Source organism: Aythya fuligula, chromosome Z (genome assembly GCF_009819795.1).
Source record: "Aythya fuligula isolate bAytFul2 chromosome Z, bAytFul2.pri, whole genome shotgun sequence".
NCBI classification, from domain to species: Eukaryota; Metazoa; Chordata; class Aves; order Anseriformes; family Anatidae; genus Aythya; species Aythya fuligula.
The window spans coordinates 3,252,430-3,269,212 of record NC_045593.1 but is presented as its reverse complement, the minus strand read 5'-3'; the positions used below and the strand labels follow the sequence as shown (position 1 = coordinate 3,269,212).

Here is a 16,783-nt window from a genome sequence, read left to right as displayed (position 1 = left end):
CCCTGGGAGGGAGAAGGAGCTCTCCTAGGACACAGCCAGGCTGTGAGGAAAGTCTTCTGAAGGCAGCTCAAACACTACAATCCCCATTCCAAGGGACATGTCCTACCACCTGGTAGGTGGACAACAGTCAGCTGAGTGTTGGGAGGAGGAAAGAAGCCTTCACCCCACCTGCTGAAGCTGCAACACTTGGCTGGGGGCAGCAGACCCCTTCTGTGGCTGCCTCGTTAACCATCCCGGTCTTGTTAGTGCACCCTGGGGGCTGAAGGTCTGCCTCCTCCTCCTCCTCAGCAAGCCTGGCTGCTGGGCAAACCCATTGCACTAAAGGCTGTGAGTTTAAAGATTAAAATGAATGACAGCTGCTTGGAAAAGGGGTTGGTGTTCAGTCTGTGAGGGGTAAGATTGTTCCAAGCCGGCTTTGAATACAATTAGCACAGCTTCCTTGAAGAGGAATGGGTTGTCTGCTGGGTCCTCTGCTAATGTGCTCCCAGGAGCTGCTCTGGCTGCCAGAGCCCTTGGACCTTCTGAATCCAGCCTGGGAGCTGTATCTGGCATGGGAGGAAAGCCCATGGGTGGAAAACAGCCCCCAAACCGCACCACCCGAATCCCAGGCAGTGTTCATATGTAGGAATATGTGCTGCAGTGATGTGAGACAAAACCAGGATGTCCCTGTTCAATTTTCTTAAATATTTTGTCTCAGTTTCATACTTCCCTTTATTCACCCCAAAAGGGAAGCAGACAGCGTGGAGGCCAGTGGGCATTTCCAGCCCCAGCAGGGCAAGGTGCTGAAAGCAGGAGGTGGCAGCTGAGCTGCTGCTGGGAGAGTGCATGGGTCAGCTACTGGCAATCTCCAATTGTAGATAAGAAAGAAATGAATTTATTTCGTTCACAATTTTATATCCATTAAAAAAAAAAAAAAAAAGAGTATTACTTTTACAAAACTTTAGCCCAGGAAACACATCTTGCTACTAAAAATCTCTCCATACAAAAGGCAGCATTCCGAAAAGGAAAATGCAATATAAAACCACAAGGTGGGAAAAAAATGCATGTCCTGAATGGAGCAAAATGCTCCTCAGTACCTAGGGAAAAGCTCCCTCCAGATCAACCCATCGCCCCGGTTCTCATCCAGCCACTTCCCACAGGGAAATATGGTGGTGACGCCGGTGGCCGAGTTGGTGATCTCCACCCGCTCCACCAGCCAGCCGGGTGCCAGCCCACTGTTGTCATGCTCGATCCGGACTTTTTTGAGCTCGCCCATGTCCAATGTCTCCAGGTAGAACCTGTTGGTTTTGCCCCGCTCGAAGAGGTTCCTGAACTTCTGCTTCAGGGCGCGCTTGCCCGAGTCCCCGTTCAGCCCGAAGATGGTGATGAACACATTGGCGTCTGTCCCTGCCCCCTTCTCAAAGCCCGTGACCACGATGGTCTCGTATTTGACTGGCACCAGGCTGCGGGCTTTGCTGGCAAAGCTCTCGGTGACCTTGGCACACTCGAAGACTTTGTAGTCCCGTCTCTTGTACCGCAGCGGGATCTTCACATTGCACCTGAAGAAGTACCTGCCAGAGGGAAGGCACATTAGTGGTGTGGTCACCTCCTTCTTGTGAGGGTGCTATGGACCTGTTGCAATACTTTTCCATCTACGTGATAGCACTTGAGTTCCCCCCCAGACAGACACCCAGGCTGAACACTGCAGCTGCTGGAAAATCCCCTATTTCCCTGCACAGACAAGGACAGGCTGCATTATGAGGGCTGGAGTGGGGCAGCTCTCACCTCTGCTGGCTGTGTGATGGCACGTCTAATTGCAGAGCCACCGAGGAAGGCAGCAATCAGCCCTGTACCTAGCACAGCCTGCCTCTGCGGAGCTCAGCCGGTCTCAGAGGTTGCATCCCTGCAGCAGCAGCACGTGAAGGGAGCTCAGCAGCAACCCTCACCCACACTGCAGTGAGGATCGGGTTAGGAATTGAGAAAAAAAGGACTGGGGAAGATGGGAGGAGGAGGTTTATATAGCCCCCTGTTCCTCCTCTATACCACCCAGCCCATCCTGAGCAGGCAGAAGAGTGCGGAGCACGGAGGTGATGGGTACCAGATGCTGAAAGCCCTCGGCTCTGTGCTGCTGCCCCTGGGGGTGTGCAGGGAGCAAAGAACGGGCTCACAAATTGCTGCACACCTGGCAGCCAGCCAGAGGCTGGGGAACGGCGCTTCTAATCATGTATTTCATTTCCAGTGATGCCGATCATTTCCCAATGAGTTTTTCCCCCTCCTCCCTCTCCCCCCATGCCAAATTGCAGCAGGTCCTCCCGGGGGGGACAGCGTGGCTGGACTGCAGCACGTGTGAGTAAAACCAGCACCTGGAGGAAGGGTTGCTGCTGCTCTTCGAGCTGTAGTGCTTCTTAAGCACTTCCAACTCTTTTGACATTTTATGCAGCCAAATAAAAGCTCTCTATTCCCTGGAAAGAGGGATTGTAAATGAAAAATTCTGCCGGGAGCAAAATTTTAGGCTCAGGGACAGAAAAATTGCATGAAAATGGATGGGGAGGCTGCCTGATGCTGCAGTTTTATTTCCTGAACTGCATTATTATAGTCTGGATTATGGTGGAGCAAGCCAGTCTTTAAGAGAGGCAGGAAGGAAAAAGATAATTTCTCTAGCCCTGGGATTTGGAACAAAAACCTTCCAAATACATACATTTTGCAAACTAACATTGAATACCAAAAGGAAAAACAAAACAAAACAAAAAAGCAGTATCATTCAAAACTATTGCTACAGCAATCTCATAACTCTTTTAATATAGTCTTTTTTATTATTATTTTATTTTTTTTTTTTTACATTTGGGATCAGCAGTACCCAACATGAGAGCTCGCTCTCACGGTGAGATCTGCTCCAGTTGATGATTCGCAGCCTGCAAGCGCTACCTGTATCTCCTGGCTGCTCTCTTTTATATAAAACAACTTTAAAAGGCGTGGGTCTTTGTGAGAAAGTCTTTGTCCTCTTCAAAACATCCTCATTCAGCAGCTTCAGCATGTTCCCAGGGAGTTTCATGCGCAGACCTGACTGCGAAGCCAGGCACTGAGGGTTCCAGGTTTTCCCCCACCAGGAGAAAAGTGTTGTAGGTTATAATTGACTGAGTTTTCATTCAGCAAATGTTATTGTGGTTCTTCTGCTGCCTGATTAATTTGCTAGGAGAGACTCTCAGCATCTAAAAAATATATTCACTTCAAGGATTTCTTCTTAAACACTCAATTGTCTCAGCTGGAAAAAAAAACCCTTACAGTTAAATTCCCTTGCAGCAGTGGAAATATCACAGTGCAGAAAAATCCATTAACGTTGTGGATATTTTCTCTGAAGAGGAGTTTGTTCTGCAAACAGCCAGTCTCCTCCAGTTCCTCCATATACCTCGTGCCATCTGCCCCACAAACCATGAACATCGCTCCTTCCACAGACAAGGACGTGTGGGCCCTGACATGCACAGAGCCCTCCAGAGATGTTCATTGTTCCAGCATGGAAGATTTCAGCCATATTTGAATCAGAGTAGCTGAGTATTTGTGAATCGGAAGCTACTTGTACCTTCCCAATGTGCTTTCAGATCATCCCAGAAGGATCATCCAGACTGATCTGAGGCTGAGGTTTTGTCTTACTCTCAACTTTCTTCTAGCAGCTGTATTTACAAGACTTACCTGGTGGCCAGTCTGTGCAGAGCATCCTTCACACCCCTTAAATTTCAGTCAGTATGTGTACTTCCTACAACCTAAAATGTTTGTCATAGCTGTAAGACTCACCCCAGCTACCTTGTTCATGAATTTACTTGCATGTGCAAATGGCCTTGGTGACAACAAAATGGAACAGCAGGAGAGGAGGGGATATTGTCTACCTGACAACCCAAACAGCTTGTCCTTATCTTTCAGAAAAGGATTACGATTTTGTAAGAATTTCCACATTTGCTTAAGTTTGAGATGCTTTGGGAGGATGCATGCAGAGCTGCTCAGTGTCCTCCTGCCCTCCAGGAGCAGCTCCCTGCAGACAGCAGACACTTACTTGTTGCAAAGCTCCATCTCTGTTACGATAATCTCCTGGACATGCCAGTAGACATCAGCTTTTGCAGATGACTTCTTTCCATCCTTTGGACAGTGACCAACACAGATGGCTGCAATATCTCCAAGGTTCTTTGAAGAAAACTGAAACGTGTCTGTTGCTCCCCTATAGGAAACAGGGAGCAGTATCAGTCAATATCTTGAATGCTGGCAGTGCCTCGTCTCATATGGACATTAAGTAATTTGCACATGGCTATGGAAGATAGAAGATAAGCCTTCATTTAAAGTCATTTGAGTTAACCTACAATCATTCAACACAAAGTATAATTTCCATATTTAAATTCAGTATTTTGTCTGATTAGGGGTGACACTTTAAATTACTGCCACTAGGACTTTCTAGGATAAACTCAAGCAGTTCCACATACAAAATCAATTTGCCTCATTATAGATAAAGCTAAAGAATGACTAATTTCCCCTCCGGCACTTATTCATTCATTCTTGACAGTTACAGTATCTGTTACACATCTACCCACCATAGCTGTTTTAAATCTGCTAGTTCAGCCACCCTTCCTGCTTTAGGAGCCCAGACCAAAAATAGTTTAGAGAAACAATAGGTCTCTGTCAAACTCTTGTCTGGCTCCCCATCATGCCTCCTACATATCTGTTAGGTTTGTCTCCTTGGCTTTGGTCCTTATTCCAACCTGCCTCCAAGGATGGACTGTCACTAATGCTTTGAGGGATGGTGTCTCCAACTCCACTGTAGTCCCCAGCAGCTGAGTGTCAGGAGGAAACTCATTCATGTTTCCCATGAAATCTCAGCCATTCATACCAAAGTCCAGATCAGCTGTAATTTCACTTTCTACAGAGCTATAAAAAACAAATTTCCTCTCTGCAGAGCAACTGAACATCAGCAGCAGCTGTGACTTTGAATATGTTCTCGTCTCCTAAGGGTGTGCTGTGTCCTTAAACAAAAGAGAAAACCATCCCACATCTGGAGCACCTTGGCCCCACATGGGGAAAGGAACTTGCCCCACGTTACACAGATGTGCCTCCAGCCTGTCTGCACATGAGGCTGATACTCGGCTTTCCTCACACAATGGTGATCTTTCAGCCTTACCCCCAGATTTGGCTGGAAAGTCAGATCTGAGTGGCTCTGACAACATTTAGCCTCCAACTATTTTTACTTTCCATCTGATTCCCACTGCCAGTGAGATGCTGTAAAAGGAACTAAAACCACCTCCAGCTTCCTTCTGCTACTCCCTGCTCAAAAATACGCAGCCTCCCCAGAGACTCACCAGAAGCCTGTTTGTATGTACTGATAAAAAAGGACACACATACACACACAGAGGTATGCATCATCTATATTGCCTTTTACCAAAGTTTTTTTTTTTTGTTTTGTTTTGTTTTTCTTGTCATTTTTAAAACCTGCTCTTTGTCTGCTCATCAAAAACTGATTTTACATCTTGCTTTTACTCCAGGTGACAAGTCTTTAGGCTTTTTTGAAGGGGGTTAAGAAAGAGCATGGCACAAATGCAGCTCTGTGGACTGTCCTGGAGAAGACATGGCATTTGTGGCAGACACACGGATGGTGAGGTATTCCTTTAGCCCACCACCCACTCCCACTACCTCTCAAATCTCCTTTTCTTGGAGGAGTTTTCCATTAGGAATTCTTTTGAGCGGCCCAGCTTCCCTTCTAAGATGATCCAGATGTTTTCCTTCGTTTCTGCATCCTCTCTGTCGCTTGTTACAGTGACAATTTCATAGGCTTTAAGGCATAATTAACACACGTGTTAAGCAGCACAGGAAGAGCAGATGGTCAAAGACATCTCTTCAGTTGACTGTCATTTTGGCTGAAAACCCTCTTCCTAATATTTATCGCAGCACACGAGACAGCATTTGCAAAACAAGGGTGGAAATGCACTGAAATCTGTGGGACTCGTGACATCTTTGTGCTTAGGATTTTGTGCCGGGGTAGAGCACGTGGAAAACCTGAGTACTGCTTGGTCAGCTGGCAGGATTAAATGGAGCTGCTCTTGAACAAGCCGTGTCCAGCTCCCTGCTGTGTGAAGAACCACTATTTTAACACAGCACAAATACTTCAGTTTTGGTGATACAGTTCCTAACAGCATAGAACAGCCTCACAGAGACAGTGAGGGTATCCAGACACGCACAGGACGTGCTCGGATGCTGTGGTGGCATGTCATTACTCACGATGGCAGTCATGGGGTTGTCGTTTTGCAGGGGCTGAGTGGAATCACATTGAAGTAATGTGATTCTCGACTCCCCGGGACTTTCCCGAAGAAAAGCACTGTGTTGCAGGAGTTTCTGAGGTGTGCTTAGCAAATTATCAGTGCGGTTAAATAACATTGCTCTTTTTCTCTCACTTGTTCACCACATTAGACACCAGTGTGATTATCTTGGAGCTGGTGGAGTTACCCAGAGCAGGGAATTACCCAGGTCTATGGGGTGTTAAGCTCAGCTGTCATCTTCAGCTGAGATATGGGAGTCTGTAGCCCACAGCATGTTCAAGAGGAAGCTGGAGAAACGTTACTTGCAATGCTTTAAGGACTGAACTTATTTTCCTCCTCAAAGATTTTCCCAAGGCCCATTGTTTCTAATGAGACTGTAACCACGTATGCATACAGCTTACTGCTGGATTGAACCACAGCAGATGGGCCCTTCTTAAGTTTTCAGCCCAGAATGAGGTGTTTTTCTTCCTCATAAATCCTGATTTGTTTCTCTCTGATCACAGCATTGCACTTTTGAACTAAGGTGTACCTTAACTAATCCATCCTTCAGAGCCCCAGTGGAGCATCCTCCAGGAGATGTGGCCCTGTGGCCTCTGAGGACCCTCAGCAAACACCACAGGTCACCTGTAAACTTACCAGTCCGCTCCTTCAGTTCCAGGATGTCATTATTGGCACAAGCCAGTTCCCTTATGAGCTGCCCATCGTCTTCACCTTTAGCCAGCCAGCGGTCACACTGGAAGCGAAACGTCTTGTCCGTGGCAGAGTCCGTCACGTCGATGTATTCCAAGTGCCAACCCGGTGCAATTCCTTTGCAGTAAAACAAGAAAAAAAAAAAAAAAAGTTAGGATATTTTTCACATTGTTTGGGTAAGGAGGTGAGATACCCATTGCCAGGAGTACCTGACTGGCACTGGAAATGACTGGTACTTGTTTCAGATAACGTCACTGGTATACACAAGGTTCCTCTGATACTAAACCAACATGGACCGGCTCAAGACCATCATCTGATCCCCCTTCCACAATCAGGCCATGGTTTTGAGGGACTCACAGGCTTGAGATCAGACATAAAGGTGTTGGAGTGTGGTCCCAGAGAAGCTGGATTTCAAGGGGTCTGGGCAAGGGGCCATCCCTTGTCCTTGCCCAGCACGTTGCAGGAGATGCAGCTCTGCAATGAGGAGCAGCCTCTGCACCACTGTCAGCACATCACACCTGGGGATGTGGGGCAGGAGGAAGCCCTGCTGCAGTTTAGGGATAACAAAACCTTACAAAACCCCCACAAAATCAAGGCCCCACAGAACTGTTTGCCAGAGTGAAAAGAATGAAATCTCCTAAAATTCAAAGGGCTTGGAGCAAAAAATGGAGCAGCTTGTGTTGCAGAAACTGCTGCTGATTCTTCCTTCCACTTTAAAGGAAGTGTGAAGCCTTAAAGCCTAAAGAAAAATATGAGTACTAGATGGCCACAAACTGTAGGGTTTAATGTCTTTTCCTCCGGCCTGTACTACACCCCCATCCCTTCATATCTGCATTTGAAGGTCAGAAGGTAAATTATCACTGGCTCCTTTGACCCTGTCAGCTAACACATGCAAGGAAATCACCCATGCTATCCTGCTCTTGCCAAGCAACCAGAGTGAATTTACTAATGCTGTGGCTGGGCATGAAAGTAACACAAAGTGATGGATGCTCCTCCAGGGACCAACAGATCACCTAACTTTTGCCTCGGGTCCTTTGGAGGAGACATAGCTCCCTCTTAGTTTTCTATTTCCCCCCATTTAAAAAAAAAATAAATATTATTATTATTATTTTATTATTATTATTATTTTTTTGCACAGAGGGAAGCAACTTGAAAATCAAGAACAGGGCATTTGGGAACATATTCCAGATTTCTTTGTTGAAATAGAAGAAACTCTTGTTGGTTTAGGGGGCATGGGAGGTTCTGACAGTTCTGCTTACAAGTCTAGTTATTGTCAGACAAAGGGAGGTTATGTTCATGATGAGACATCTCTGCTGAATTATTACTTACATCCCATAGGCATAAAAGAGCTCTTGCTCTTCCAAGTGCTTAATGCCATGTGCCAGCTTCCTTAGTTTGCAAATATTAATCTTAATTAGCCTTTTAGCCCTGGAAGATAATGATGGCACCTTTCTGAGCTATGTCAACAAGTCACCCTGCCCTGTGAACTGCCATACAGTGTGTGTTAGCTGTTTCCTACCAGCCTCAGAGGCGTTCCTGATGTGTAATTTGGCTTTCTGAACCTTCTCTAGGCTAAGAAATCACCATACAAAGAGCTCAAACCTCTACTGAAAACACTATTTGCTCTTTAAATTCCAATTTAAAGATTACAAGCCAGCTACAGGGGGTTGCTCAGGGCTGAGTTCAGCCAGGCTTTGTATGTCTCCAAGGACAGAGACTCCACAACCTGTCTGGGCAAGCTGTGTTTGATCACCTGTGTGAAAGGGAAAATAGCAAAAAACAAAACAAAACAAAAAAAGTCTGGCTCCATCTTCTTTACTCATCCCCATCAGGTATTTATACATATCAGTAAGATGCGCCTGGGCTTTGCCGTCTTGAGGCTGAGCCTCTTCTCACACAACAGATGCCCCAGTTCCTTCATTCTTCCAATTCCAGTCATATTCCGGCCCTTCACTGAGCTTGCTCCAGTGTGTCCATGTGTCTATTGCATGGGGAGCACAGTGCCAAGGGAGCTGGGTGCACCTTGCAAACACGCCTGGCCCCATCCAGGCTTCAGCAGCAGAGCAAAGATGTGAAGGGTTTTTGGGGAAGGCCTGGCACATTGTACCCTTGCAGATCCTCATCAGTTTAGTGCCTGCTGGGCAGAGCTTATCAAGTTCCCTGGGGCTCCCACTGTGCTCCAGCCTGCTCTTTGGGGCTGGCTGGAAATTTATTCCGAGCACGTTGGCAGTGTCAGCCGTTAATCTTTTTGGCAGGCTCATTTCCATTTAAGTTGAATGAACATCTCTGCAGCATATTTGGGAGGCTGTTCTGCTTCCATCAAAACTTCAGTTAAAACAGTGCAGGATGAAAGGGAGAAAACATCCCATGGTTCTCCAGCGCGAGACATCAATGCCTGCAGACTAGGACGGAATAAATCGGTGATCTTAGTCCTGTTGCCAGCAGTGAACAGCTTGACAGCGGCGGGATCAGTGCTAAGCAGTGGTATCAGGAGATGGCTGAACGAGACCTGCATACCCTCCTCCCTCGTCTCCAGCCCAGCCCCAGCAGCTGCTCACCAGGAGAGCTGCAACAAACACCTGCACTTTTACCATGGGGAGAGATGGGCCAGGGCTGGCTTTCCAGCTTGTGTTGGAGTTAAGGGCAAAGAAAGCATGCAGTGCAACTTTTCCTGGTGTTCCCTGCAAAAAATGTATTTATCAGCTCTGGGATATCTAAAAAAAATCTCTGGGCTCTGTCAGGGGATTGATGCTGAAAAGCAAAAAACAACAGAACATCCCTTGCAGCACACGGGTACCTTGAGTCAAGGAGCTGGCTGGTCACCCTTAAAAAAGTGATGCTCCTGCTTCAAAGCATCCCCTGCCTGCTCTAAACAAAGAATGCTTCTCTTCCCTCTCATTAGAATTGCTCTTCAGTCTTTTCCTCTTTTCTTTCCTGATGATTAGCAGTTTAAATTAAATTGGGAGACCTGGAAGCTACAGACGTACCCTATGTTGCTTTCCAATCTTGAGAGAATTCACCCTGGATAACTTCTGTACTGCCAGCACCCAGGGCAGCACGTCTCCCTGCCCTGTCCTGTCCATCTGCCCTGGTGTCAGCAGTGGATGTCACATCAAGACCTTCAATGCCACAGCACTAAGCTTCATTTAAAACCTGATGTGAAAATGGAAGGATTTATCTGGGGCTTAAGAAATTCTGTTTTACCAGACAATTATTCTTCTCTCTCTCTTTTTTTTTTTTTTTCCACACTGGGAAAAAATACATTTAATTTATTTTTGTATTGATCTAGAAAATAAATGCCAAGTCCTGTTATGAACAGAGTCTGAGTGTGAGGCTTGGCTGACCTGGCTCTGCGTGCCACAGCAGTGGAAGGAGAACACAGTTTTCTTGTCTGCAGAACCATTTCTCAGGTTGTGAAATCCTGCTTTCAGGAAATTCCTGCTTTCTGCACATCGGTGGCATTTGCAGAGCAATGGGCTAAGAGAAAGGGAAGTACACCCCATAAGGATGTAACCCCAGAGGCAGCAGATCTTCAGCACAAGCTGGATTATGGCATAAGCATCAGTCAGGGGGTGAGGAAGAGGAGACAGCAAAGTGCTGTGGGCATAGCCAAGGACTTGGCCACTGCTGGCAAAGCTGGAGGATCTCTTCAGCAATGGCTTATCGGCCTTTTCCTGGGTGCCAGGATGCTGCTGGATGGTGAACTACTGCAAAAGGCCACAGCCTCTACATCGCTCAACTTTCAGTGCTTGCACAAGAGCCAAAGCAGGTCTGTTCGTATCCCTTTGGCACCTCAGCCAACAGTACCAGGAATGCAAAAGCTCAGGCACAAAGCAGTGGCAAAAATGCCTCGGAGGATATCATGGGCTTTTCTGCAGGGACTCCAGGACAAACCAGGGCAACCACATTTGTCTCCGTTAATCTGTTATTTGACAGAGGGAAAGAAATAACAAATGTCTGGGCAGTTCCTGCTTGATTATGCAGGTCTTGGTCTTTAAAATAGTTTGGCCACCACTGTGCCTTTGTGGGTGATTCCCTATCTCTGTAACAAGTGTTCAATGTTTATAACAAAAGGAATTTCCCTCCAGGCCTGTTTCACTGCCATCGAAACCCCCAGCAGTAAACCTGCCCTAATAAAACCCGTGGCTGTGCCACGTAGACTCCTTAATGGTCCACAGTTGGAAGCGACATTTTCAATAGCATGCAAAACATTTCAAATGTAATTAGAGGAGGAGAAGAGCTTTGGGGAAAACAGAATCACTTTGCTTGCTTGACTCTGGCAGTTGTATAATTTAGTGTCATGTAGGGAAATGTATTCTCTTCCCAAGCGCCCCTATCCAAAAGAGCAGCAAGTTGTCCCATTTATCTTCCTTTTCAAAAGAGCCCAAGCTGGCAGCTGAGTGATGCTGGGCAGGGGTCCTCTGTGTACGTCTGCGAGGTCTTCACAGGAGCATCTTGCTTCTTTCCCAGGTGATGCTGAAAGCCCGTGCCTTGTGTAGTGAATTCCTTGCTAATTCACATCTGGGGGAATCCAATCTCTGCTGGTAGACCAGGGAGATGAACCACATCCAGGCTGGGGTGCCCAGGTGCCCATACAAATGAAAATCTCTCCCTTCTCTGTGACCATTCTCAATGATTTTCCTCCCTATCCCCTCTCTATTTGAAACATTTCATTTTATTTTTATTTATTTATTTTGTGAAAGCATTTGATGCCCAATTAAAGATAACCATTGTCATTACTGGTGTTTATGTTCTCGTATGAGTAAAAGAAAAATCCTCCTTGCGACACTGACTGCTCAAGGGTCAGTGCAGAGCTGCTGCTGCCTGGCTATTCACCGCCAGCAACCAGCACTGCTCAGCCCCTTAATTCCAATTTTTTCTTTCACTTTTCAGATGTTCTGAAACTCAAAGTAATGACCATTACAAAATGCAGTTCATTGGCCTTGTGTCCTCTGATGTCATTTACCCCCTGCCTGGTTAGATGACTGCCCAGCCTTAAATTAAATCCCACCACGTGAGACATCACCCAGAAAGGGATGGGAGTTTTGATAGACATGCCAGATCACTAGAAAAAGGAGCATTAATTGTGAGGTGCTAAAATCATAGCATCTAGCTCTGCATCGGTACATCTCAAAACACCTTAGGAAGGTGAATAATTTTTATCCCTGATTTACATAATTGAAAATTAGGTACAGGGATGTGATTTACACAAGGTCATTCTGCAAGCCAGTGTCAGAATAAAAATAGATAATAGATGCATTTGTGTATTTCTCCTTGAGGATCATGTTAGTTCACACCACAACGTTTCTCATCAGAGCAGACAGGCAATGCAAAACCCCACACAACCTTTGACAAAGCAAAAGCTTAACACTCAGGACAGTTTTAGAAAATAGGTTCCCTGCCCCCCACCCGTGTTTTCTGTGCAACTTGTTCAGTGCGGGATTTGACTCAGGGCAAAAGCATCAGTAAATTACTCTCAGAAAAAAACAACACTAACAACAACAACAACAAAAACCACACATCTTACTGACAAACTACTCCTGTGCAAAAACACTTAACAGCTCAGAATGAAGATATAACAGTTTCTCAGAGAATATTCTTGTGATTGAAGCATATTTCACGTTTTATTGAAGCATACTTGATGCAAAAGCATTTAACAAGGGTGCAGGATAATTTGTCACCAAGAGGAGCAAAGGAGGCTTGTAGCAAAGGGAAAATTTTATGGAATTGATAATTTTACAGCTACTGGTTGGCCCTGTGGCCTCTTTCCATTCTGTAGTGAAGGGTTACAGGAAATTGGGATGAAATGAATGACTGTGCAAGGTCAACATTGAAGTCTTTGCCTTCTCTCCAAATCTGATGTTTTGTTTGCTTACATCTTTTATTTTTGTTTTTTTATTCTATTTTATGTCAACTCTGGACTATGAGATTTCTGTCGTGTCTTATGTTTCTGTTGTAATGACTGTAGCACATCTCTGTGATAAAGCAGTTGAGTGTAAGGATGAAACCTGCAGTTGAAGAGATAGGAGGGCACATGGCACCTACAGGAAGGCTCTGAAGGGCATTTGCTGAGGACTGAGGATGGATTTGGGCAATCTGCAGGACTGAGCAGCCACAGCATGGTTGCTGGCATGCTACGCAGGTCTGTAGTTGGTGGACACCAACATGTCTTGTCTAAGGAGCTGAGTTCAGTCCATGCAGAAAGATGTAGAGTTTGAAGTTGCCTTCCTCTCTACTGAGCCATCAGTAAGACATGTGGGATGGAGCAGCCTCCTCTCAAGCAGCTCGGTGCATCTGTCTCACTTCCTCTTACTTTTTACTTAAAGCAGAAACTGTTAAACAAACCTGCCCCAAGGATCAGCAGAGTTTATGAAAGAACAGGCAAGCTCTGAGAAGAGGGCTTAAAAAGACCTTTTCAAGTCTGATAGCTGAGCCAATCTTTGTAGAGAGCAGAAAAGCAGATCTTTAAGTTTCTTTTAATAATTTATGCTCTACCAGTGCCCAAAGGGCTTGGAATCATGTCAGTGAAATGCAGAAACATATCTCTGGATGTGCAGTGTGCTAGGAGTTCAAGGCCTGGGCAATTTAAGACCTGGTCCTATACATTGCTCCTGAAAAAGGCAGTTCCTTCAGAGAAAGAAAAGGAAAAACAAGGGCATACTGACATTCCCCTATTGCATCCATCTCAAGAAAGGGGAATAGGATGCTTCCTTCTTTGGAAGATCCACCCAAAATGAGTCATTGGGGCAGTTAGGCTATTTAAAACTCAATTAGACAATGTCATTGTAATTGGTGTAATTGAAAGAAGGGCCCCGTTGAGGCAAAGAAGGAGTTGGGCTGCATAACCTGGTTATTTGCTTCTATCTTTGCTTTTATAATAACACAGAGAAGCCTGGTTTATCCATAATTAGACTGTTCCTGGCTCCCCTTGGCTGATGGCAACTGAGATAATCAAGAATCTGAAATTAATGACTTTAGAAAGACTGTTTATCGTCTGGGTTCAGATCTACTCAGGCAGATGAGGGAGCTAAATCCACATTTCCCACATCTCCTTGTTGCGAAGAGAAAATGGCAAAACAACACCAAAAAGTTTTTATAGTTAAATAATTTCATTACTGAGATACTGTGAAACTTTAAGCCGTTCTTCCAGAATGGTGATTTAGTCCTTAAACCGGAGGGGAAAAAAATGAGACCTACATTTAGAAAGCCAGCATTTCCACAGACCTACAGATACTGATCTTGCATAAATGTAGAAGTAAATGAACTGAGATATGAGAAAATACATAGTGCCTATCTGAGATCAGGAGATGGGGAGGCTGGAAATGATTAAATTTGCTCAGGGAGTCTAAATATATTAGATTGAACATCAGTATCTCAAAGTGAACAAGGGCAGGATAAAAAGACGTGGAGCAAAACAAAGCTAAATTTCATTCACATCAGTTCATTGTTACCAGACTTTTGCTGGTGAGCTCTAAACATCTGAAAAATCAGGAACAAGTTCCTTGAAACTGCAGTTGCCAAGTCTCTAAACAGCCTGTTTTCAAACGAGCACCAACTTCCTCCCTACTCAATCTTACTGGAGTGGGAGGAATTAGATGGGGGCTTCGTTCCTGCTTTATATCTCACACAGAGGTGCCACTCTGTGGGTTTGGTGGGGAAAGTGACATTTAAAAACATTAAAGTGGGTCTATAAAAACTGGCACTCTGATATGCTTTTCCTAAGGAGACAAATGTAGTGTTTATGTTTTAAAGACCTCCTGACAGCCTTTGCTATTGCAATTACTGTCTCTTCAACTCTGAACACTCCAGTACAGTCAAATTTCAGTGAAATGATAAACAAAAGGGGGATGTGAACTGCTGGCATATCGACTGCAGTGAAACTTCCCTGATGCTGAACTGGATTTCATGGCAAAAAGCCACCTTAGGCAAGACATTTAGGTGCATATTATCCCCAAATGGGGATCACCTGGTTGACTTATTGATGGGACCATACTATTTTTAAAAGAAAAGGAAGACATTGCTTAGCTGTTCCCTTAAGAAGCCCATGGGCTAGACTAGTAGCACCTAGTGTGAGTCAAAACAAGTTGATGCTGCCATTAAGGCTGATATATATCATAATATAATTGATATATAGATATAGATATATGGTATATCATAATATAATTGATATAAAGAAATTTAAGGGAAGAACATCATTCACATTCCAAGTATGCAGCCTGTGAAGAGTGATGGGATAGTCCAACGTGAGGCTAAGTTTTCCACACAACATTGAGAGAGAACCATTTAGGCAAAAATAGGAAAAAAAATAAGGAAAGAATGAGCAAAATCTGATGCTTGAAATTAATGGTAAATATAAGCATATTTCTGTTTAATACCCAAAGTCCCCCAAGCATCTGATGAAAACCATACACGACCCTTGACCCCTGACCTCCCTACGCTTTTCCAAAAAAATGGAGCCAGGAATTTCTAACCAGTGGCAAAGCCAATCTATATAAATTATATAAAGAGAGCAGGCATGTATGCAAAGGACAGCTCTAGCCTGGGACCCCAGCAGTAATAAATACTCTACACACCCAACTAACTGTCATACTTTGTTGCGTGAAGCTGTAGATAGGATATGCCTTTCACATGACTAATGCAAGAACAATGAAGACAACATATGTTATGACTTAAACTACAGTTGTCCTCCTCACCGAGGGGAAAAACAACTACATTTATGCTGAACAAAACCTGAGCACATTGTTTGTCCAAGGCTTAACCCTACAGTCAGCTAGGTCTGGTAAAATCCTTATTAAATATTATTTATAAATGGAAACCAGAGATATCAGGGAAATAAGGAAAGAGAATATGAGGTTGCAAAGTGTACTTATATTCATAAATATGCACCATTTTTCCAGGTTCTGGACACATGGTATACTATTTTAGGTGGTTTGTGGTGACTCTGACTACATACTCAGCCTACAGCAAAATTATACTAATTGAGACTATTTACTGCTTAGCCCAGGGCTAAGCTCTGTTAACTCCCTTTGCCACCAACCAAGAGTGTGTAAAAAGCAATTACCATAGCTCAGCTGCAAAGTGGTAGCTCCACAGAGTGCAACAATAAAATCACCAGTGGCAAGGAGAAGGTGAACCATGGTCACTCATCAAGAAGGAAAAGGCAACAGGTGTCCCATGCAAGATAAAGGGGAATTGCTCATCACAGAGCAGCGAGTAGACTCATTGGACTCAGTGCCATGGGTGCTAAATGTCTCCTGCAGAGTCTGGGTTAGCACGTGAATGAGAAAATCCACTGCACATTACTAAATGGACAAAAATGATAACCAGTGCAGGAGACGCCCTGAAGGATGCAGAGTGAGATGTGGAGGATGAGGCAGGATTACACACGCTTGCTCAGTTCCTTCCCCTCCTCAGGCACCCTGTGATGGCTGCTGTTGAAAACAGCTGCTGGGCTCGATGGCTCCTTGGTCTGACCCAGTCCTTGCCTTGCTACGTCCCAGCCTGTTCACGTGCCTGAGCCCTGAGGTTCAGCTCAGATCCGGTGGGTATATTTCATTCTGTTAGCATGATCGACCACTGGGAGCCACGAGGTCTCCTGAGGAAAATGCTCTCATTGTGGAAATTTTAGCTGGTAATATATTTACACAGGAATCTGCAAGTCCATGGTGGTTTTGTGCTGCTCTAAGAATGACATTGAAACCACCCCTGCAGCTGCAGAGATGCCTGTTTGCTGAGCTAAAACTCCAGTGGGAATTTTGATGGTCCTTTCCATTTCAGCATCAAAACAGCAGATTCAAAGAATTAAGTGTTTCTGCAACTAAGAT

At 45.0% G+C, this 16,783-nt stretch overlaps 1 protein-coding gene across 1 annotated transcript in view; it reads right to left on the bottom strand.

Moving 5' to 3' along the window:
* Positions 1-1,050: 1,050 nt before the first annotated feature.
* Positions 1,051-16,783, bottom strand: part of LOXHD1 (lipoxygenase homology domains 1) — a 140,290-nt gene continuing 124,557 nt past the window's right edge. Inside the window, exons 39-42 of the mRNA XM_032205982.1 lie at positions 6,906-7,076; positions 5,647-5,785; positions 4,025-4,186; positions 1,051-1,550 (exon numbers count right to left, since the gene is read on the bottom strand). Of these exons, the coding sequence (XP_032061873.1) occupies positions 1,070-1,550; positions 4,025-4,186; positions 5,647-5,785; positions 6,906-7,076 (953 nt within the window). The 3' untranslated portion in view covers positions 1,051-1,069. The remainder of the gene's footprint in view (positions 1,551-4,024; positions 4,187-5,646; positions 5,786-6,905; positions 7,077-16,783) is intronic.